Here is a 25,061-nt window from a genome sequence, read left to right as displayed (position 1 = left end):
ATCATCTGTTCCGATTTAAGACCTAAGCTGAGCCTACACAGCAACTTGGAGAAGTTGGTGTCTCTGGTTGATTTGATCAGTATTTGGACACATAGTTCAGGAAGCAAAACTGTTGGCTTTGAGATCAACATGTGATTGTCAGAAGGAATCCCGTAATCTCCATATGTGGGTGCAGTGACTGCAAAACAGCAAACAGTTTGTTTTGGGAAGGATTTTACTGGCTGTTTGAAGGCAGGAGTGGCTGAAACATACAAAATATTTAAACCAAATTTTTATGTCTTATAATGTTCAACAAAGCTGTCTGCAAACATCAGTTCTGGGAAAAAAATTAAAAAGGCATCCTCCAAGGCAGGGTTGTGGGCACTTTTGGGAGTTGTAAAGCCATGCAGGCTCCAGAAATATGTGCTTTCCAAGGGCTGGAAACTTCTGAATTAACAACAAGTAATCAGTGAGTGCGACAAAGAGTTAAAGTACACAGACTTTACTTTCACAAAGTTTATGATGTAGTAAAGAGTTTTAAGACGTAGACCTGAGATTGCAAACTGATGGCCAGCAGGCTAAATTGGGACCATGGATTTGTTTTACTTGGCTTGTACAGGGTTGGCCTCTTGAATGTCTAAGAAAGAAAAAAGAGTGAAAGAAGTTGCTAAACTGAGATTTTTGTATTAAAATCTGGATTTCCAGCTGTTTTTGAAAAATCAGAAGATCTGCCAACACTGGGTCCTTATTCCCACATTTCCCCATGGTGACATTTGGCTGGAGTGAAATAGCAGCTGCTCTCTCTAGTTCCCCACCCTGGCGCACTACATTCCCTCACCAGGCCTCTGTCCCTATCTGAGATGACTACCCTTAATGCAGAGACTCGGACAACATTCACCACGCCTCTTCACTGTGGAAACAAACTGCTAAAGCCTGGAGCAAAATAGCAGATTCCCATTTGTTTCAGGAGAGATGACCCTGGCTCAGGCCACCTTGGTGGCACTAGAGGCAGTGAGCAGCGGTCAGATTTGGGATATATTTTGAACATGGCATTGGTAAGATTTCGTGATAGTTTGGTTTAGGGAATGAGAGAGAGGATTTGAAAATGACTCCAATTTTGATTTTTATTTAGATTAATTTATTTCAAAAGCAAACCTACAGTGGAATATTGGAAAACCAGGATTGAACTTTTAAAATGAAAACAAAATTATTTAAAAGTTTTTTTTCACTAGTACTCTCCGAATTGGGTGCCCTAGATGGTACTATTACCCTTTTCTGGGAAATGCTGACACTTTGGGGAAGAGCCCCAGTAACTACAAAAAGAGAATTCGGCTCTTGCCCCCAGAGACGGAGTAGACGGACATCAGTCTATGGATGGCCTCTGTGCACCTCAGTGTCCCCACCTGTCCAGGACGGTGTATCTTGAACTACTGGGGTGTCAGTACGTGGGCAGGCCTACTTCAGGGAGCAGTGGGGGATGGTAGAGGCTCCAAGATTTCCACGTGGGAGGGGGCTTAGGGCATCCAGTAAGAAGCTGCAAGATGTTCAGAAGCTTGTTTTGAAGCTACTTTTTCACAAAAAGAGGACTCTCTTCTCTCAGATTTATATTACAAATCATTAAGAGTAGCAAAGTTGCATCCGAAGATGTTTTTATTTACACTTTATACGTGACTGGGAAAATCTCCAACTGTCCATGTCGAGGACAATTATTTTATAATGTGGGTTGATTTGGTTAGTGGAGACTACTAGTGGCTATCAGGACGGTGGGAACTAGCCGACTGCCATTTCTGGGGCTGGCCATGGACGAGAGAAGCCTCCGGCAGATCGGAAGCCAGAGTTTGCGGGCACCGAGCCAAGCGCGGTGGCTTCCTTCAGCCCCTGTAGCTAGGAGGCCCTTCCCTCGGTGGGTCCCACAGCGGTCACTCGGCGGCTTGCGCGCATGCGCCGACCCCGCGGCGTCCTCCCCGGCTCCTTCCCTCCTTCATCCGGGTCCTGGGCGAGCGGGCGCCGTGCGCGTGTCCCGCGGCCGAGCTGCTAATAAAGTTGCGCTGTGGGCAAGCGCAGCTACGGCGCCGGGAGAGCGCGCGTCGCCGGCCCGTGAGTGAACGTGGGGTCCCGGGAGGGGCGGGCGAGGGGGACCGGGGTTGCAGGCTCTACCCGGACGCGGCTCTGCCCTAGCGGCCGGACTCGGGCCGAGGCGGGGGCGTGCGGCCGCGGGCGGAGCGGAAACCACCCGCCTGAGGGGCGGGAGGTAGGCCGAGTCCCGGCCTGCCGGGGTCCAGGCGGGCGGCGGTGGTGCGGCCCGTCTGGCTGCGGAGGCCTCGCCTGCCCCGGGGCGTCCCCGGACTGTGGCGGGAGGCGTTCGGGACGCCCTCGCGGGGATCCCCGGCCCCCCTTCTGTCCGGAGGAGCGGTTTGTTCTCCCTCATCCAAGCGCCACCCTCAGTACACACCCCTGGTAGAATTGCCGAGCTCGGCGGAGCAGCCTGGTCGGCTACGTTGCAAAGCCGTCCAGTGGCTTGATGAATCCGTGCCGCCGTCGCTTTGTGTTTCAAAGATAAGGATCTACGCTTATCGGTGGAAATTACACTCTGGGCAGTTGTGACCTGCTGCTGCGCTCAGCTGGTAGTTAGACCCGGTTTCTGCCACTTGCCATGCCAGTTTTCATTATTGCAAAGATTTCTTCTACTTTATGTAAACTTTAGCTGCAAGGAAAACGACTGGCGAGGTCTGTTTGCCTTCACCATATTCACCCCCTACCGGGGTCCTTTACTTCAGTGTCTGTACTCATATTCCGGTCTGTCCTCCTCCCCCTCCCTCTTTCCTGCCTTCCCCTTTCAGCTGCTGTTATTACGTGGAGTTTGGAGCCTAAGCTTTGAAAACTCCCATGTGGCGCCTGTCTTAAGTCGGAGCATGCTCAGTAGCCAAAACAGATTTTGGTTGCAAAAAGAACTGGGGCGAGGATAGTCGGTTATTTGGACGTTTGCCCGCTTCCTAACAAAATGTTCCAATTCTGGTTTGGATGGCATTGGAGAGTGGAGCTGTAGGCCAGCCTAGAGGTGAGGAATGCCTGAACACCCTGGGCCAGATCTCTATCTTGATTGTAGAGACATTGTTTCCTGACCAGCTGGAGGTTTAGAGAGAGACTGGGGGGCCGGGGGAAGCATTCCTGGCTGCCTGTGAGTTTATATGGGTGTGGCACTCCCTGTATCTTGTTTACCTTATCTTTCTGTGGAAAAAGTTTTGAAGTCTGGTTGGGTTTGTCACATCATGCCTGTTGCCTAGCACCACCAAAAGTGTTCTTATCTAACAACGAAGACTGGATAGGTGGAAGGTTGTGGATTGGCCTCACAGAAGTTGAGAGGAAGGGGTACTTGAGTTGCTGTTTTTTAAATTCTTATTTATTTATTTATTTGTTGATTCGGCAGGTGAGTTGTTATAAATTCTTTTTTAAATTCTGTTTTTAAACGGGAGTAATTAAATTTCCTTAGAGTACCTGAATTGCCCAGAATGAATTAGTTAACTTTAATTTGAAAGCTGAAAGGTTGAAAACCTTAATCCCAATAGATTAGTAACTTTCCAAGCAGTTTAAAGTTGCTGCTAGATGCCAGTTTTGTAGGGAAGACAGTACCTAGACATGATGTGAACATTTATTGATCTGAATATTTTTATGCAATTAGTGTGTTCCAGATTCAGTAAATAGGAATTATTTATAGATCTGAACAAATTATTTTATATTCTTCCTTTTACCGCTACTTTGGTAACTTTTTTCCTCTAAGATGAATCAGAGGTTACAAGAATATGAAACAGTTCTTAAGAAACAAGTTAACAAAGTGTAACCTTCGTAAAGGTTGTATTTATTATATTTAGATTTTTAAAATTTAACCTTTGCATAATTGTCTCTATAGCATCCTCCGTTCTTCCCTCTCTACCTTGCTGCTCCCTTAGTCAGTGTGCCTTTCCTTTTCACATAGCTGCTGTTATCGCATACACTTTACCCCTTTATTTTTGTTAATAAAATAGATTTGTCATTTATGCTTCCATTCCTTTCCGATCACAGCTGAAATAGGCAATAAAAGTTTGATGAACCTTCCCAACTAACTTTCCTCTTAGATTTTTAAATGCATCCATATGATATGGTCTAGTTAAAAGAAGAGAACAGTGAATGGAAAGAGAAAAGAATAAAATATTTTTGTAGGTTCTGTGCAGATTTGATGGAATTATCTACTTGTCTGGTTCACTGCGATAGGCTCCACAAAAATGGGTTTGTTGATGTGTGTTGCATTTCTTTCCCCTCTGGCAAAGTCAGTTATTAATTTCAGAGGGAGACAGTGGCAGAATGTTGTTACTAATGAGGTTTGAATCAGATTGACTGGTTATGTAACATGTTGCTGGGAGTATTATTAAAAGTTGCCTTCTGTAGCAAGGTAGAGGCAAGTAAATTTTGCTTACCCTCTTCACTGGGTTTTAATTCTTGGCTGAACCTGAAGGCACATTAGACTATAACCATAATTATACCTGGGCAGCCTGTCTGTTTCCTGTTTTCATCATGAACCCAAACATGATTTGCAGTGATGATCTTTTTTGTCCCTTGCATTAAGCAGAGGCAGTATGTTTTCGCCTGCTTCTGAAACAGATTTGTAACTTGGTCAAATCAAAGATACTGGCTTCTTAGTGTTTTGAAGACTAGGCAGTAAAATATCAAAGTTTTTAATTTCTTTGTAACTTGAAATACTATCTTAAAAAATCTGTTTCACACATATTGTTTAATTGTAAATTTTAATGTTACCAGTAGTTTGTAGAGTCTTTGAGTAAGAAAGCCCTTTTTGTTTATGACTTACCAGTGTTTATTATTAACCAGATGTATATGTTGATTCAGGCAGTGAGCCACGCATTTGGGTGAATTTCATAGCTGACTTGAGTACTCTTCAGGATATAGCTGCCTTTATTCCCCTGGTTTATCAGTCTTCCCTGTTCGCTTTACTTCTAGAGGGTCTATGTTCTTTGTCTCTCTTTTTTTGTGCTTCATACTAAGCACAAAAAAGAGACTGAAATAGTTTCTTTACTTCAAATGTTACAGGTGCTGTATACCCTATGGGTTTGCCAGTGTATTGATAAGGTCAAAGACATTGGAGAAGATTTCTTTTTGTTAGGGACAGTCTTATTAAAGGAAATCTTATAAACAGCCTGGGGGATGATTCTTATTTCTACCGGTCTGGATATTTTGGAGAAAAGAATATCTGGGAGGATAGGACCCAAGAAGACTGTACAGAGATAGTACGCATTCTCCACCAAAGATGATGATGAATGACCTCACAAAGTCTCTCCATGTTTTTCTACACCTTGTTTTTCTACTTCCAAAGTTAATAGAATAAAAGTAATTGAAATTCTTAGTGCTGGATTATCCAGTTCATTGCCATTACCTAGATCTCTGAATCTGAGAGGTGCATTTACTACTTGGAAGGTTAAGATATAAAATTCTCTTTGAAGAATTGTTAAAAACTAGATTGTTGTTAGGACCAGCTAGTTTTTCAGTCTCATATTCTAACAGCTTTTATTGTTTCACAACTTTGAAAAGATGGCATAATTACAGAGTTACTAGGTTTTTCATAAATAATCAGCTAGTTCTAGGCTCTGTAGTTTTGATACTTTTTTGCCTTGGGCACCTAGGTGGGAGATTTTTGTTCCTTTTCTAGTAGAGAGGTGGTTTTAGTGACTTTTCTTATTGTATCCCTAACTTGGTTATGATAGTATTTTAGAAGAAGGAATTCTTTATTAGATGGTTCTGTGTGTGCAATACTATAATTGTAATTCACTACTGGAAGATGGTTGTTAAAGTACATATTGTAAATAGGGTTTGCTCTTGAATTCTTTGGTACACCAGTCTCTGCTTATTTTATATATATATATGTATATATATACATATATATTCATATATATACAATTTACAGACTGGTATACTTTGGAAATTTGAAAATGGCCTTATCTGTTGTGAGATTTAACTGGATTTTTCTTTTCGGTTTCCGTTTATGTTGTTTTGTTATTACTGAAAATAATAGTAAGAAAAAAACTAGTGTCACCTTCCCACCTTTCTTTGAGCATAGCAGCTGGAGTCCTGTGAACAGTCTTACACTTTTCAAATTTAACTATGATCTCAGAATATGGCTGGTACTTTCAAGGCAAGTTTTGTTCTGTTCACTTCTGTTTTCATGATGTGTTAGGATTTGCCTAGCATCCTATCTGGTAGGCTGTATAACTTGAGATCTAGTTATTCTGGTTTGTGTATTTCCAGAAAAAGGGGGGTGCTGCAGAACTTTTTCAAAGCTAGTCTTTTGTTGTCTTTCCCCTTCTTCACATCATTCTGCCCACTTAGGTGAGTAGGTGACTTGACCTCTGGGGTACACATGAGGTATCTGGAAAACATCTTCATAAAGCATTGGAATATATGTTATGTACACAAGTTAGCACTTTGTACTCCAGAGACACATTTTATAATGTAATGATTTGGTATCTGTCCTTGATGATTTTATAATCTAAAGGAAAGCACTATAAAGATTGACCAGCTCTGTGTCTATTCCTGTGCCTACAAGCCTCTACAGGTATACTCAGACACATCTGGCAGCAATGTCAGAAATCTTGCAGGCTCTGGCGGTGAGTGATACATCTAGATCAGGCTCTGCTTAATTAGAGGACTTAGAGGAGCAGGCGAGGTTTAAGGAGTGATTAAAAACTGGGAAACAAAAGTCTGGATGTAGGAGATAAAAAAGTAGAGACTTGTGTAGTCACAGAGAGAGACTAGGCGAGAGTATTATGGTGTGAGAAGTGTCAGGGATCATGAGTTCAGCTCCTGAATGGCTTTGAAATCCACTGTGAGAACTTTGGATGTCTTAGGAAATTGGGAGCCACAATTGGGAAAAGTGGTGATTTAAGTGTTTCTCTAGGAAAATGATTTTGATTTTACGATTGTGATTGTATTTCCTCCTCTTTGTAGATGTTCCAATAAAGAATAGGATTTCTGAATCTAGGAGAGTTTTGGAGCCAACGTGCTCTTGGTTTCTTTCTGTTACTTGAGTGTAGTCATGGATGTGGCTTACGTGCTTTATAGTAATTGTATACCTAGGTCTAGGATTGGTTTGACAGTGGTGGTGGGGTGTCTACTTTTGCTGATACTTGGTGACTAAGGATGTTAGAACCACAGGGGTAAGACATTTTTAAAGCTTTACCCCTGCCAACCACAAAATGTTATCTTTGACTGTATATAGGCAAGTGACTTTCTCCCATTGCAGATGGTCCTAAGGGCCTTGGTTCTCAAACCTACTGCAGAACCTGGGACGCTTGTTAAAAATATGGGAGGTAGGGCCCTACTCTCAAACCTAATGAATCTGAATTCTGTGGAATGGTTATGAGGAATTTGCTTCTTTAAAGCCCCCACCTGTAATTCTTCTGTGTATGTTTGCCTGAGACGATGGTGGCTTGTGACCCATATGCACATTTATTTGCATGGGTTGATGTGCTCAGGAGATTGCCTTTTGGCTAACAGTGTTGGGTGAAATTTTTGGATTGGTTTGCTTGCCTTTTATTTTGGATTGAAGCAATTAGAGAGATGTCGGAGCAGAAAGTGAAGGAGCTGTTTCTGTGAATTTACCACTGAAGTCTGGGCATGAGCAGTGTGTGTCTATCTATCTGTTTGGGGGAGACTGTTGAGGGAAGTTTGTGTGTGTGTTTATGGCAGGTCGGAGGTTCTACTCAGGTAGTTTGAAGTAAGAACAAGACTTTTGGTTTTTTGACTTCAATAAAAATTCATTTGAATGGAAGCCTGGTAAAGTTTAACAACATTTTATTCATACACTTAATGTATGTAAAATGTAACTCCAGATCATCCTTTAGCTTCCCTATCAGCCTTTCCCAAACCATTTGATGACAAATCCTATTCTTTGGGTAGCCCAGGCTGACGCCTTGTAATCATTATTGACTCCTCTGTTCTCACATTCCCCGTTCTCTTCCATCAGGAAACCTTTTGTCTCCCAAAACATGTGAAATTGTCCATTTCTTACCACCCCACTGCTGTCACCCTGTTCTGAGCCATGATCATCTCTTACCTAAATTGCTTCAACTCTGAACTGATCTCCCCGCTTTTTACCCCTGCTGCCCACCCCGCCCCCATTATTCTTAACATGTGGGCCAGAGTGATTCTTTAAAATAATAAAAGTCTGAAAATGTCATGTCTTCACTCAGAGTTCTCAAATGGGTCCACATTTCACTTACCATAAAAGCCAAAGCTCTTATCATATCCAGCGTGGCTCTCTTACCTATTTGATCCCATTCCTTGTTTTCCCCTTCTTGTTTACTTGTTCTCAGGCTTCATGGTCTTGCAGTTAACTTGAGTGTGCCAGGCATGCTCCCTCCTTGGGTTTTTCACATTGCCTGTTGCCTTTGCCTGTACTAGTTTTCCCCTAGGTATCTGCCTGGCTTACTCTTATTTCCTTAAAGTATTGACTCAGTTGGTACCTTCTCAGAGAGGCTCAGCCCAGCCACCTTAAAATTACACCTCCCCCACAGTGCTGCCCATCCACCTTCCTCTGCTTTATTTTTCTCCATACCATTTTTCACCTAACAAACTATACTGTATCACTTATTTATTGTCTTTTGTCTGTCTCCCTCCACTGGAATGTAAGCTACATGAGGACAAGGATTTTGGCCCCCTTTATTCACTTGTATATTCCCAGCTCCTAGAATTCTACTTCAATAATAGACTTTTGAATGAATAACTTGAATCAATTTAACAAGTTCTCTGAATATGCTTAGTACTGTTTTTTAAAAATTACAGTCTAGTGGGAGAGACAAAAATCAAGTAAACCAACGAATAATTACAAATTGGTAATACAGTGAAGGAAATGAATATAGTATTGGATTAGAGATTAGGGAAAACCTACTTTATATAGAGTTAGATGATCAGGGAAGGTCTCTGGGATGATATCTAAAGCTGAAGCCTCAGTGATGAGAGAGCTAGAAATTAGTGGTTGGAGCTTGAGGAAAGTGGTCCAGGCAGAGAATGGCATTTGTAAAATCTGTGAGGAATCTGTATGGTACAAATGCCATACAGATTCCAGTACAGGAAGGTAAATGCTTTTGAAAAATGAATTCTTACTATTATTTATTGGAAGCAGAAAGTATTTGCCCCTAGTTTTTGATTGACTCTTAAATTTCAGCCTCCAAATTTAATTCATGTTTATTTTAAGATGTACAGAATTGCATGAAGCAGAAAGTAAAAAGTACCCTGAACCCCACCCTACCCCCATGGCTAATATCTTTTCAAATGCTTTGTATTCACGTTCTCTTTCATTCATTAGACAAATATTTATTGAGCATATGTATCACTAGGCTTACAGTGATGAGTGAGACAGATATGGCTCTTCTCATTTACATTCTTGCCAGGTTGTACAGGTAAATGTAAAAACATAGATATGTTAAGTGCTACGAAATAGAGGTATGTGAAGGAGTAAGTGTGTATAATAGGGGAATTTCACCTAGGCAAGGTAGTCTGGGAAGGCTTCCCTGAAGAAGGGATGCTTGAGCTGAAATAGAAGTAAAGTATGTGTGTGTGTGTGTGTGTGTGTGTGTGTGTGTGAGTGTGTGTATGTTTTGTAATGTGATAGATTCTTTTGTAATGAATGATATCTCTTAATTTTATAAGATTTTCATTTATGGTTGAGATGCCAGTCTTTTTCTTTGGATTTCCAAGGTACTGCTCTGTATTGTTATTGTCCAGTTGATAGTTGCAGTTTTTCAGAAGAATTTCAGGGAACCTAATACACACAGGGATTTCTGAAGCTCATAATTAAATCCCAGTTTTCTTTCTAGCTGTCTGAAATGACAAAACACATTAGTGAAAGAGTCATCTAGTTAGGTCTTCGTAAACCAGAGGTGAACTATAAAAAGCCAAGGTAGGGCTTCCCTGGTGGCGCAGTGGTTGAGAGTCCACCTGCCGATGCAGGCGACGCGGGTTCGTGCCCCGGTCCAGGAAGATCCCACGTGCCGCGGAGCGGCTGGGCCCGTGAGCCATGGCCACTGAGCCTGCGCGTCGGGAGCCTGTGCTCCGCAACGGGAGAGGCCACAACAGTGAGAGGCCCGCGTACCGCAAAAAAAAAAAAGCCAAGGTAATAGCAGATAATGTATGTGTTCACAGTTTTCTTAAGTCCCTCCAAGTTCTGATGTACGAAGTAGCACACATTCCTATCTACTCAGTTACTGGCCTTCTGTGCTTGCTGTATGTATTTTTTACTCTGTTTTAATACCCCATCTCTATTGAGTATCGTATGGAAATCTATAGTAAAACTAAGTGATGTGCTAAACAGCATGTGAAGCTCTTCATAACATCTTCTCTTTTTCCCATTATTCTTTATGATCATTGAGATTACAGATAGTATCTTTTAAGCCTCAGTTCCTAGCACAAAGTATTCCTGGCTTACTAGGCACCCAATAAATTTGAATAAATCAAATTCAACTCTTCTCTTTGTATCATCCTCCAAATTTTTATATTCATTCCTCCTGTCTTGAGCTTTAAGTGTCACATCTGCTTGGACTTGGATCAGTACTTGCTTCCTTATACCCCTCCACCATCACCTTTTTGCTTCATCTTGGCAATAACTAGAATTCCCCTTTTTGGGTGAGCGGTGTCTAATTCTTTCAGCTTTTAAACCTTTACTTGCTTTTTTTTTTTGGCTGTGTATGTGGAGTCTTAGTTCCCCGACCAGGGATCGAATCCGCACCCCTTACATTGGAAGCGCAGAGTCTTACCGCTGGACTGCCAGGAAAGTCCTCAACCTTTACCTTTCTTGACTGCCCCGTTTCTCTTCTTGGTGGTCAGCAAGTCCTATGGATTGTTTATCTGTAATGTCCCTCATAACTCTTCCTTTTCTATCTCTACTACCGTCACTACCTGGTCTGTGTACCACCACCCTGGTGCGGCTTCCTCTCATAGTTGGATTACATGTTTTCCATTTACCCTCTCTGCCCCTTTTGGTTAAGTCTTTACTTGGCTATGTGCTATTGCCATTTTTGTCTTCTCAAAATGGCTCTTTGAATATGGCTTTCTGCTTAGATAGAACTCTGTACTGCATATAGGATTACTTCTAGCAGCCTGACTCCTTTGCCTTATATTGTCTTTCTTTGTTTGGCTCTCATTCTGTGGTAGTATCTTTCCCTTTAGCTTCACGATCTAGCTGATTGTCTCCTCCTAGTCTTTCTTGCCTCATTTGGCTTAATGATACTTGGTTTTCCTTATTCTTTTCCTTTATTACCAACTGGATCATGAATTACAGATTGTCATATTCCTTTTTGGATCTTGTGATAGTCATTCCTAAAATCAGTGCTAATATCATGAGCAATTATCCACACCTAATCATTAAGGCTTTTTTTTTTTTTTTTTGCGATACGTGGGCCTCTCACTGTTGTGGCCTCTCCCGTTGTGGAGCACAGGCTCCGGACGTGCAGGCTCAGGGCCATGGCTCACGGGCCCAGCCGCTCCACGGCATGTGGGATCCTCCCGGACCGGGGCACGAACCCGCGTCCCCTGCATCGGCAGGCTGACTCTCAACCACTGCGCCACTAGGGAAGCACATTAAGGCTTTTATTCACTTAAGTGCTGTGTGTGTGTGTGTGTGTGTGTGTTTGGGTGGGGGGAACAGGGAGCCTGTCAGAGCTAGGTTATTGTACATTTGCTGAGCCCTCCCCTTTTTGCTGTCACCAGCCATTTGAAGCACAGTTAATTCCTTCTTAAGCAATCGTATTCATAAGTGTGTAATCTTTTCACCTTTTCCTCCCTTGTTTTCCAGTTATATTGGCATAATTCCTCTTCCTTTCTGTTTTTATGGTTCCCCTAAATAGGTAGAAGTTTGAAAGTGATCACTAGATATCATTATATTCACTCAAACTGCAATACTGATGAGAATTGACTTACTTTACACAGATTATCCTGTGTATTTCCTAATGGGATATTAGATTTTGGGGGATTCTCTGGGTTTTAAGCTAGAAATAGAAATTCTCTGAAAGATATCTTGGGCATTGTTCAATTTAGTTTGTGAAATTTGTTTGTTTGTTTTATTGACTTCTTTGTTAGCCTCCTGTGCATTGTTTTAAGAAGACTTGGCTTTTAAGAAGGCTCAGTTAATATTTAGCATTCAAAAAGGTTGGGTTAGTATGACTCCAGAAGAGCAAAAAGAAAACAGAATTTGTCTTCTGTGCCCAATTATGCTATTGAAATATGGCTTTAACATTTATAAATAATAACTATTTTGAAAGAGCTTCTCGTGGAGGTTTATTGCAAAAGAAAATAATTCCATGATTTAAGTTCCTTGAAGCCTACTGATATTTTGGTTTTTGTAGGAACGAAATAAGTCACCTTTAAAGAGTAATAACAAATATTTTACTCCCGATGGTGTACTTTAGGAAAGCTTCAATGTATTAGGTGGCCCAGGATGAGGATGACAGAGGCACAAATAGAATTTGCTCAGAAGCCAGGTTTTCATGTAGGGTATTGTCTTACATATCTGGGCTGTTAAATGCATCTTCTCTTCTACTTAGAAGAAAACTCGGAGGTAAGCAGGCCCTGGAGCACTTGAAAGTACCAGAGGTACAAAATACGTACCCTGTGCTAAGTAGGTCCTTTTGGAGTTAGAAGAAAAGTTCATTTTCCTTAGGTAGTTTATACATCATTAGGTAGTAGCCAAGCTTCTCCAAAATCAACACTCAGGAATGTGGGAGAAGCTGTGAGGAATGGAGAAAGGGGAGGCAAGAAAGGAGAATGAGAATAAGAAAGAAGCGAGAGCAGTAGTACTGGTGGGAAGTGATGGGGAACATCAGAAAAGACTTTGGGACAGGAGGAAAGAAAAAGCTGCCTTATTTCTTCTAGATATGCATTTTTCCCAGCTCATAATATCTCTGAAATTGGTATGTGTCTTATAGCCGATGGCATCTGAATATTGGTTTCGGCTAGGTGGCAGTTTTGATGTTGCCATTGCACGTGCATGATGTCTGCCTTTGCTGTTTTCATTGCTGTCATTTCTTTCATTTACACCCTCTGGGAAGATCAAGGAAGCAGCAGTATCAAAACTTGCAGGATGGGTGTCAGTGGCTTGAACAACAATCCTGGAGTAATATTGGAACACTCTTCAGACCTACAGTCTTGATGGCAGAAGGATGATATTATGAAGAAAAAAATCTAAGCGATGAGAAAGCATGGTGTGATAGTTTAATTTGCAGCCTTTTCTTCCTTCAAGGTTCATAAAATAATGGAACCTCTTAAGTAGATGGCTTTGTATATTTGATGAAGTAAAGTAGCCCAGGGCTTCCCTGGTGGCGCAGTGGTTGAGAGTCCGCCTGCTGATGCTGGGGACGCGGATTCGTGCCCTGGTCCGGGAAGATCCTGCATGCCGCGGAGTGGCTGGGCCCGTGAGCCATGGCAGCTGAGCCTGCACGTCTGGAGCCTGTGCTCCGCAACGGGAGAGGCCACAACAGTGAGAGGCCCGCGTACCGAAAAAGAAAAAAAAAAAAAAAAAAAAGTAGCCCAGCTGTGTATTTAAAATCCTGAGCCTGATGTCAAAAAATTTCATGATTATTGCAATAATAATGACTGCAGTTTCCCTTTGCTCAATATGTACTATGCCAGGCATTAAGTGTGTATCTCATTTAATTCTCAGAACTGATACTCATTATACAAAATAGGAAAAATGGATATTTAGGTGTGTTAGATTCAGAATTTGAACCCTAGTTCATTAGACTTCAAATCTGGTGTTTCTGTTTGTTACAATACGTATATTAATATCCCTGTGTAGATTAGCCTTATTGTATGTATCTAGTCAGTTTTCTTGTTCTACCACCTATGTTCCAGCAAACTGAACTGTAGTTTTTCCCCGTCCTGGTAGATAAAAACTCTGATTTTATGTCTTTATCAGAGTAGCATTTATGCCTAAGATATAGCTACTTCATGCTTTTTGTCTCCCTCCACTCCCTTCCCCCAAGGGCCATCCCCTGAATTTCTTTTAGCATCCTATACACCCTAGGGGATCTGCCATTCTCCATGGTGTATTGCAGATAGGAATGGGCACATCTTAGTTGATTATTAATTTGTAATTCTTACAGTTAAGGTCTGGACCTGATTTATCTTTTAACCCTTTAGCATCTAGTTGAGTGGCTTGCCCTTTTTAGGTACACTCAGTAAGTGTGTGTTGTATAAATAAGAGTATAAGTCTGCTCTTGAGTTTAGCATGGGTGGTATATACTTGTGCCTCAGTAGACCCTGAAAGCATTGTAGAAAGGGAGTACAGAGGACCAAATTTAACTACCCAGCAATCTGTAACCTCTAACGGCTGAAGTTAGTGAATATAGCCTTTTTGGACTTCTCTATTACTGGGATAAGTTTAGAGATAATATAGAAGAGTATTGTTGTTGGTTGTGAACACAATCAGCTGTTTGAATTGAGGGTGGGTGTTCTCCATGTTTCTAAATTCATTTTATTTAGTGAAAGGCAAAGGGGGTGCGAAAAATTGAACCAACTTTTCAATAAGAGATTTAAAATTAAACCTTTTGGGTACTCGAAAACCTAATCATACTCTTATTTTCAAAGGTATTGCAAGTTCACTTGGGACTCATATTACATATGCTAGTATTTGCAAATCAAAAAAATTATTATTTTACTCTATTTTTTGTATACGTAATGAAAAAATTCTATCGTAATGGAGGACTTTTGTGAGGGTAGTAAAATAAATCTATTGCTCTATCCCAAGCACTCTGATACTTTTATTTCAATTTGTGGACCAATATCTGATTTTAAATATATATTTTACAGAAAAGATGACAGGAGAAAATTGATCTATCACATGGGTACCATAAAACAGTTTTACCGGGACTTCCCTGGTGGCACAGTGGTTAAGAATCCGCCTGCCAATGCAGGGTACATGGGTTCGAGCCCTGGTCCGGGAAGATCCCACATGCCGCGGAGCAAGTAAGCCCGTGCGCCACAACTACTGAGCCTGCGTGCCACAACTGCTGAAGACCATGCACCTAGAGCCCGTGCTCCACAACAAGAGAAGCCACCACAGTGAGAAGCCCACGCATCGCAACAAAGAGCAGCCCCCGCTCGTCGCAACTAGAGAAAGCCCATGTGCAGCAATGAAGACTCAATGCAGCCATAAATAAATAAATAAAATTTAAAATTAAAAAAAAAAAGAAAAGCTTATGCTATATTTAGGTCTTCATGAGCCAATGATAATTGGTTCAGGAAAACACCCATTCAAAATGAAACCACTTAAAATGCAGACCAGTATTTCATACTGAATTGTGAATAAAAGGTCTGATTCGGACTTTATCTTAAAAACTTAAAATTTTGGAAAATCATTAGGTTATAATTGTAAACATGCATTAAGTTTTATAACGAACAAAGACTGAATTGAGTATGGATAGGCTTAATTTTTCTCACAAAACAATTTAGTAGCATGATATGACATCCTTCATGTTTGACATTTGTGGTACTAATATTAAGAGCATTTTTATTTTTGTGAAAATATTCATTAAAATATTTATGGATTTTCCCATGGACTTCTGTTAATCCGTTGACAGTGAAGTTATTATTGCTTACTGATAACTATAAAAGTGGTGAATTTTCCAAACTCACTGTTCATCATAAGTGCAAACCACTGCAGGAGTACCGTCCATCTGGGTCATATTGCAATATTCCTGTGGGTCTCAGCGGCAAAGGGAACCGTACATCTGACGCTTACGTTGCTTGATGGGCCATGATTAATAAAGGAGTCTCATGTTCTTTGACAGTATGCATGAAACAACAATAGACTTATTTGTTTATGGGATAGTAAGGTAAAATTAAATCCCAGACCTTGCATCTTTTGCTCTCATTTTAATAAACTTTATGAAATGTTACAATTTTTGCAGAATTTGCAGTTTCATTTGTGGTTTAGAAGCTGTTACAGTAAGGGAGATGCTAGTGAACTAATTATAAGTGATCAGTACACTAGTAAATTTTTAAAAGATTTTTTAAATTGAAGTATATCTTAAAGTGTACAAATCTTATGTGTATAGCTCAGTGAACTTTTATGTATGTGTACATCTATACCACCATCACCCAGATCAAGATATAGAAATTTTCTAGCTCCCCAGAAGGCTGTCTTGTCCCCTCTTAGTAATATTCTTGCCTCTGATGCCATAGGTTAGTTTTGCCTGTTTTTGAATGTCATGTAGTTGGAATGATAAAATGTGTAATCTTTTGTATCTGACTTCTTCAGTATATCAGTGAGATTCATGCATGTTTTACATGTGTGTGTTCTTTTTCATTGCTGTGAAGTATTCTGTTGTATGAATTTATTACTGTGGTTTATCTACGCACTCTACTGTTGATGAATATTTGGGTTATTTCCAATTTGGGACTATTACAAATAAAGTTGTTATGAACATGTACTTGCCTTCGGGTTGACATAGCACTTGTTTCTGTTGGATATATACCTAGGAATGGAATTGCTGGGTCATAGGGACCTATGTTTAGCATTAGTAGATGTTGTCAAACAATTTTCCAAAGTGGTTGGGCTAGTTTATATTTTTGCTAGCAATATGTAAGAATTGTTCTGATTGTCATGAACACCTTCTCTCTCTCTCTCTCTTTTTTTTTTTTTTTAAGTCTAGCTATTCTGGTAGATGTGTGATATCTCACTGTCTTTTTTTAAAATTTTTAAAATTTCTTTGATAACTAATGCTGTTGAGTCCATTTTACCATCTAATGGCAATTTTGATATCTTTTGTGAAGTGCCTGATCAGGTCTTTTACTTATTCATTAGTGAATTTTTATGATCAATTTTGCTCCCTTTTTTAACTTCAGATAACAAGTACTTGGATTACTTGCGCATACCAGTTATGCAGTTTGGAAAGTTATAAAACATTTTTAGAAAGAATTCAATTAAACATGTTTAAAATTTTTAATCATTCCATATTTAAAGAAGTGAGTGCAAAGTTTGTCCCTTCCCCTTTCCCAGTGCTAGAAGTTCATGTGTGAATAGCATGTTTGAGTTTATAAAGCATCTATTACATGTATGTATATGTGTGTTTTCAATACTTCAGGCACACATTATTTTATTGCTTCATCATTTTAATGACTTGGGAACCATCATCCCTATTTTATAGAAAAATTAATAGGCTTAGAAAGAGTGATACCTGGTCATGGTCATATACCTAGTAAAGGACAGAATCTGATCCTCTTCTGTTTTCATTACATTGATAATACTTAAAAATAGTGCATTTTTGAGTTATAAAATATTTAAATGTAGAAAAGTAGAGAAAATACTATATGTGATGATTTGTCAGATTTTCTTCAAATCTAGTTCTAAAAGAAACACAGCTAAAGCTTTTCCATGTGTTCTTCCACCTTCTTTCTTCTTTCACCAGAGATAGTCAGTATTCAGTATCCTGAGGTTGGTATGTATCATTTCCATGCACACTTTTATTCTCTTACTATATCTGTGCATGTCCATAAAGAACTCCTTTTTTTGTTTTAAATTTTACACAGTTGCTCTTATAAAGGTATATATGTTTTTACAAATTGCTTTTTTTCAACTCTCTACTCACTCATTTAATAAATAAGCACTATTCTAGGTCCAAGGGAATATGATGATGGATAAAGAAGACAAGACTACCTGCCTTCTAACATTTCTGTGGGGAAGGCATGTAGTTAATAAATAAAATTGATATGATATCAGATTATTATAAATGTCATGAAAGAAAATTGAACAGGACCAGGGGATAGAGAATGATGCAGGAGTGGGATGTATGCTATTTTAGATAAAGTGGTCAGGGAAGTCCTTTTTCAGAAGGTGACTTTTGAGCAGCTGAATTAATTGAGAGAGAAAGCCATGTTAAGATCTGGGAGTGGAGAATTCCATGGGAGGGAACATCAAGTGCAAAGGCCTTGAGGTAGAAATGACTTTGGAGCATTTGAGAAATGGAAAGCCTTCAAGTGTGGTTGTGTGCAAAGTTAGCTAGGAGAATGCTAAAAATGAGTTTGGAGGAGAAGCCAGAGGCTGGATCATGTAGGTCCTATAAAGTAATGTTAAAGAATTTGGATATTGAGTGTAATGGGAAACTGCTGGATGATCTTTGAGCAGAGAAATGACGTAGTTTGATATACTCTTAAAAGATTACTTTTACACTGGAATTCTGTGTATTAGAAAAGAATATGGAAGCTGTTTCTATATAGGTATGGAAAGATCTTGAAGATAACATTGTTTATACATTTTTCTGTACTGTGCTTTTTTTCTTTTCAATATACCACTATTTGTGTGCAAAAAAGGTTATGATTATTTATATATCTGTATTTGTGTAAAATTTCTCTGGAAAGACATAAAAGACAATACAAGAGGGATTGCCTGTGAGAAGGGGACCTGAAGATGGGCAAAACATAGGAAGGAAGCTGACCACTCTGCACTTTACATAACAGGAAAATAAATTGTTAACAGAAAGTGTGTACATCTTCAGTATTCAGCCAGCCAAATTTTCACAAAGTGACTCTCTCATAAAATCACCCAGAGCAAGATGAACTTTACCAGGATGGCAGAAATCCTCAAGCTCCCTTCCAGTCAATACCCCCACTCTTCCCTTTAAAGGGTAACCACCATCCTGAGTTCTAGTAGCATGCATGAGTTTCACCGGTTTTTTTGTACTAGCACTCTTAACTCCATTCTGTTCTATAGTAGATAATAGATTCTCTCCTATTTTATTTATTTCTTTAATTTATTTGGCTGCATCGGGTCTTAGCTGTGGCACTTGGGATATTTGTTGCGGCACGTGGGATCTTTCCCTGCGGGGCACAGGCTCTCTAGTTGTGGCACGTGGGCTCCAGAGCACGCAGGCTCAGTAGTTGTGGCTCACGGGCTCTAGAGCATGTGGGCTTAGTTGCCCCGCAGCATGTGGGATCTTAGTTCCCTGACCAGGGATCGAACCCGCGTCTCCTGCATTGGAAGGCGGATTCTTAACCCCTGGACCACCAGGGAAGTCCTTCTACTATTTTTATCTTAGAATTATGCCTTTGTTAAAAGGTTAAAAAAATACAGAAGCATATAGAACAAATCATGCAGGACCCCTTTCTATTTTGCTTGTCTTCCATTCCATGCCTCTCCCCAGAGGTAACTGCAATGAATAATTTAGTATGTAGCCTTTTAGTCCTTGTTTTGGGTTTATATACACAAATAACTTTCCCCTTTTTTCTTGTTAGTACATAATATGGTTAGTATTTAATAGTAATAGTGATACTAGGTTAGTAGTTAACATTTATTAAGCACTTTCTGGTGGTTAACTACTAATCTAGTATCTGGTCTTAAAGCTCCTCTGCTTTTGTCTCTCCGTTCTTCAACATATCATTGCTCATACATCTCTCTCTCATACACATGCACTACTCTGTTTAGCTTCTGTTATATTCTAGTATTACAGAATAAGGTCTCAGTCAGCCAGGCCTATCTGCTCTCTATCCTAGGAAATGCTCTCTTCATATCTGCCTATGGATTTTTTTACTTGTGCCCCTTTTCCTTTGAAATTTTCCTTCTCATCTCAGACAACCAAACCATGCCTTTACTTTCGGACCCAGATGGCTTATCCTATATCCTTAATGTTGCTACAACTGAAATAAGCCTTTCTTACAGTTTGTTTAACTCATAACACTTTATACTCTGTGACCTGTTACTGAAAAACGTGCTTTCATCTTTTTGTTGTATTTCTTTGGTTTAAGGTAGGCAGTTTTGCTTACCTGATGAAAATTATCCTGTGTAGCATTGGGAAAGATGTCCTGCATAGGGTTAGGCATATCCATCCATACATAAGGAGTATACCTTCACTTCCCTGTACCCTTCCTCCCATGGTTCCAGCATGGCAGTCTGGATAGCCAGTACTGAGCATCTGAGCACATGTGACTTCCCAGTGGCAGCAGGTTGAGTGGAATTTGAGTTTGGTGAAACGGGGTGTAAGTTGTTCTCTGCACTCTGTATAGTCTGGCCTTGCAAGTAGGGAGAAGTCAGTCTAATTGAAGATTGTGCAGTTCCTAGTGACAGGTGCCAAGAGGTTATGATACAGGTTTCTTGGGTGTGGTGTACAGTGTGAATAAATGCTTGCAGCTCTTAGCCCTTTTTGATCAATTAAGCACTTTTTAAAGGAGGAACCGTAATGTTCCATAGCTCTACATGTAACCCTTTTCTCCTAAAGAGGAGTCAGTCAGTGCTCCTATACTTTTCCTTTTCTGGATCAGCACCTAGAACAGTGCCTGGCACTTAGTAGGCTCTTACTAAGCACATATTGAAAGAATGAATCAGTTGGCTCTTAAGATGAAATTATTTGGTATATGACTTCTTTTTTTTTTTTTAAAGTACCATCATGGCTGTTCACAGTACATGGCGACAAGCAATCAATACATATTTGTTGAATTTAACTCTGTTTTATTTTACTTTATGTTTACCTGAGTTTTAACTGAGCACATGTGTTCTTTCCTGGGAAGATGCACCCCAATCCAGAATAGGCTTGATGCTAGAATTTGCTAGTATTTGTCAAAGACAGAGCTTCAGCATTATTTGGCAATTTTAGGCATAAGAAAGGAAGCATCTTTTGTTACTGACATCCTTTTTCCAAACATTACTCCTGCTATTTCACTAGCTACTCATTGTCTGTGGTTGGCTGTATAGTGACCACAGGGGATTGTACCACTCTTATTGGTGGAGTACCACTGCATATTGCTTCCTCTTGTCACCATCACCAAGGGCTTCTTCAGGGTGTAGAATGGTGGTCTGTCTGGAGCAGGTTCATTAACTTAACATGCTTAAAATATCAGAGAAGGCAATAGGAATTATGAAATTATAAACTATCTTTTTTGGGATTAAACTTTGAATTTATTCTCTTTAAATCTAGCATTCTTCATTTTAAAAGTAGATACCTCCCATTTTTCTGGCAGTTAAGTATGTTATAATTTAGTTGAGGGTTTGGTACATCTTACGACAACTTCTAATAAAATTTGCATCTATAATAATAATGTGACTTGAGTACTACTATGACTTTTGCCCAAATCTTACAAGTCTGTGGAACATTTTAAAGAGAATAATGACCCTAGGGAAGAGCTAGATTTCTCTTAAGACTTTTGTTCAAATCAGGATAATATCATGTTCAAAACTGACACAGCACATAACCTGGATATCAATGAAGCAAAGTACATTAGAATCAAACCTTAGATTTGGGGGCTTCTGACCGAAAGAAATAAAGGTCTAGAGGCTGTTTTTTTTTTTTGGTTGGGGGATAATACATAGAAAGTAGAGCACCCTACTTTGCTTTTGGTTATCATTTGGCATTGCCAGTGAATTACTTGTTCATATTATGAAGAAGGAAGTGAGTGGTCACAGGACTAAGAAAATTTCTCTTTCTAGACGTAGGTTTTTTGTTTTACTTTGTAATCCTTTTCTGCTGTTATTTAAAAGTAATATGCTTTTCAAATTATATTGATTTAAATGTATGTTAATTGCATTCATTTAAATTTTCCCCCTTTCTCTTTCAGGACTTGAACCAATGAAAGAAGCTTATGGCACTTATGAAGATAAATGTCACTCCTCCCTTTTTAATTGGAACTTTTCTTTAGGACTTGTATATGACTTTTCACTTGTGATCTGACTTTGAGTTGCAGGAAGGTTTCTGAAGATTTAAATCAAATGACGTCAATGGCCAGCTTGTTTTCTTTTACTAGTCCAGCAGTAAAGCGATTGTTGGGCTGGAAGCAAGGTGATGAAGAGGAGAAATGGGCAGAGAAGGCAGTCGATGCTTTGGTAAAAAAGCTAAAAAAGAAAAAGGGTGCCATGGAGGAACTGGAGAAAGCCTTGAGCAGTCCAGGACAGCCAAGCAAATGTGTCACTATTCCCAGATCTTTAGATGGACGCCTGCAGGTTTCTCACAGAAAAGGCTTGCCCCATGTTATATATTGTCGTGTTTGGCGCTGGCCTGATTTGCAGAGTCATCACGAGCTAAAGCCATTGGATATTTGTGAATTTCCTTTTGGATCTAAGCAAAAGGAAGTTTGTATCAACCCATACCACTATAAGAGAGTGGAGAGTCCAGGTAGGTTTTAACTCCTCTGGGAAAAATTATAAAAACTTTTCTCTTTCTGATTTGCATTTGACTGAATTTAGTAATTAAGAAGGTTGTTTTAGCTTTATGTTTCCTTCTTAAAGATTTTAATCTTGGGAGGAGTACTGGATTTTAAATTGAGCTTAATATATGGATGATACAGCTCCCAAGTGGCTTGTTCTAATTCATTGTTCGCTGTAAGCAGCCAGTCGTATATACACTCTGCCATTCCTCTATTTTATCTGAAGTCTAAGTTCTATGTGTGTACTACATCCCACTCCTTTTTGTTTATTTTTTATTTATTCCAGCATTGTATTTTCCCTCTCTGCTAGACTTTTTCTGAAAGCATACAAGCATGTCATGATACAGCCCAACTTCAAATAAAAGTTAAGAAAGAATTTCTGTCTTGACCTCAAGAATATGCCCCCACCTTCAGTCTACCTTTTATAGTAGTCTCCATGTTTATTATCTCCACATTACTTTCTTCCTGTTCTTTCTTGATACCCCTCTAGTTAGTCTTCCTTCCCTACCATTTGACTTGTCAAATTCACTAATGACTGCCTTGTTACAGATAGAGGGGTCATTCATTCTCAGTCCTCATCTTACCTGCCCCATCAACGTCATTTGATACAGTTGCTCTTTTTCCCTCCCGCTCAAAACTTTTTTATATTGGCTTCTGAAACATTACACTCTCCTAGTTCTCCTACCTCACTGGCTGTTTTTGCTTAGTCTCTTTGTTGGCTGTTTTCCTGTTTTTACAGGAGTCAGTCCCTGGACTTTTTCTCCATCTATATTTTTCCTCTGTGTACTTTTATGTTATCACATGTCCTAAAACTATCTATAAGCTTATGTGCACATTTTGAACTCCAGAGTCAGCTTCTCCTGACTCTGTATCCAGTTGCCTACTTAACATCTCCACCCGAATGTCTAATAAACATCAGATTTAATATGTCTAGATAGGACTTTGGATTTGTTTTTCCCACTAAGTCTTTTATTTCCTCCAGTTTTCCCAGTTGAAGTACATGGCACTAGCATTCATGTAATTGCTCCCTAGAAGTCATCTTTTATTTCTCTCTTAGGTTCTGTGTTTGAGCTATGAGCAAATGCTGTTTGCTGTACCTTCAAAATATATCTTGAGCATATCATCTCACCATCTCTAACACCACTACTCTAGTACAGACCATCATCATCTTTCACCTTAAGTAGTCTCCTAATTGGTCTCTCTGTCTTTTTTCTTTCCCTCAACCCATTCTGTTTTCTATTATAGCATCCAGAGTGATCTTTAGAAAATATATATCAAATCATGTCAGTCCCTGCCCAAAACACTTTAAAGGCTTTCTGTCACATTTAGAGCAGATTTCTACAAGGGCTTACATAAACTATCCTCAAACTTCCTCTGTTCCTTGGACTTGCCATATTCCTGCATCCAGGCTTTTTTCCAATGCTGTTTCCTCTACTTAGAGTACTCTCCCCCCAGGATCTTTTCGTGTCACATTTTCTCATTTCATTTAGTCCTTGCTCAAATGCCCCCATCACTACTTGACTCTATTAGGTATTTATTTTTTTTATTGACTGATGTGAGAAGTACTTTCCTCTGGCTCATTCTGTACTGCATTCCCAGTGCCTAGAATAGTATTATTAACTTGAACTTAGTAGGGAGTGCTCAGTAAATATTTTTTTGTATTGACTGAATTATATAAGCTGAGATACTAGCTGGGTATATTAGTTATCTATTGCTGCATAACAAAGTACCACAAGGTAAGTGGCTTAATACATGTTAATTATCTCACAGTTTCTGTCAGTCAGGAGTCCAGGCATGGCTTAACTGGGTCCTTTGCAAGGCTGTACTCTAGGTATTGGTCAGGGCTTGGGTCTTACCAGAGGCTCACCTGACAAAGGATCTCCTTCCCAGCTCATGTGATTATTATCAGGATTCAGTTCCTTGCAGGCTGTTGGACTCTGTCTGGTTGTTGACTGGAGGCTGCCTTCATTTGCTTGCCATGGGACCTTCTTCATAAGTAGCTCACATTCATGGCCACTTACTTCTTCAGAGCCAGTAAGAAAGTGTCTTCTTGCCAGAAGGAACATTGTATTCTTGTGGAATGTTATCGCGTACATCCTGTCACTTTTGCCATATGCTCTTGGTTAGAAGCAAGTCACAGATAATATACTCAGAGGGTGGGGGATTACTCCAGGGGTAAATACCCAGAGGCAGGAATCAGGGTAGCAACCTTAGTCTGCGGGCCTCGCTGGATTTCACTGAAGATAATATAAGAGCCCAGTATGGTAAAAAAGCTATAAAAATAACATTGATTGTGGAGACTAGCAAAAAAAAAACAAAAATAGTAGTAATGGTGCTGTCAGGGAAAGTTCATTTTAAGGGCTTTAGAGCTGCCAGGTGGTATTTGAGGTGATTCTCAGTTTCTTGTTGAATCCAAGGAGAGCTGTAGCCTGAGGAATTGATGAGGAAAGGAAGATGTGAGGATTTAATAGAGAAGTGTAGTTTGAAAAATTCCCAGGCTTGATATTTGCTAGAAGTTGTTGGAAAGAAAGTCAAGGAATTTAGTGTATTCCCCCATAGCTAGGGTGTGTCCAATAATCAGTCAATAGAAATGTCTTATTTTTGTAATATGTTTTTCTCAGCTGTGATTCATTCTGTAGAAAAGACTGGGGCTTAGGCCTGGTATGCTTAAGCAAGTTAAGCAGCTGTGGCACAGGATGGATCACTTTATAGTATCAGTATTAATAAAGTCATAATAATAGTAACAGTAATAGTAATAGTAATGAACATTTATTGAGCACTTAAGGACGAGACACTTTCCTAATACTATGAGGTTATTCCTTCATAGGGTTAGAAAATGGTACTAACATTTTACAGCACTCTAAGTTTACCAGTAAGTTTACAGATAAGGAAACCAAAACTTAATAGGGAAGTACCTT

The 25,061-nt window shown here is 39.7% G+C and overlaps 1 protein-coding gene across 5 annotated transcripts in view; it reads left to right on the top strand.

Moving 5' to 3' along the window:
* The first annotated feature begins 1,866 nt into the window (after positions 1-1,866).
* The window catches only part of SMAD5 (SMAD family member 5), a 50,704-nt gene continuing 27,509 nt past the window's right edge, over positions 1,867-25,061 (top strand). For 4 of the 5 annotated variants that reach the window (XR_004478238.2, XR_004478237.2, XR_004478236.2 and 1 more), the window contains exons 1-2: positions 1,867-2,076; positions 21,559-22,112. Coding sequence is in view for 2 of the 5 variants with exons in the window: in XM_033409867.2 (XP_033265758.1) it covers positions 21,710-22,112 (403 nt within the window). In the remaining 3 variants the exon portion in view is untranslated. Of the gene's footprint in view, positions 2,077-3,018; positions 3,038-21,558; positions 22,113-25,061 lie in introns of those variants that run through there. The other variant, XM_049707298.1, reaches the window with a different exon arrangement.

Source organism: Orcinus orca, chromosome 3, assembly GCF_937001465.1.
Source record: "Orcinus orca chromosome 3, mOrcOrc1.1, whole genome shotgun sequence".
NCBI classification, from domain to species: domain Eukaryota; kingdom Metazoa; phylum Chordata; class Mammalia; order Artiodactyla; family Delphinidae; genus Orcinus; species Orcinus orca.
The sequence above is the reverse complement of the archived record's forward strand: the minus strand, read 5'-3'. Positions and strand labels throughout refer to the sequence as shown.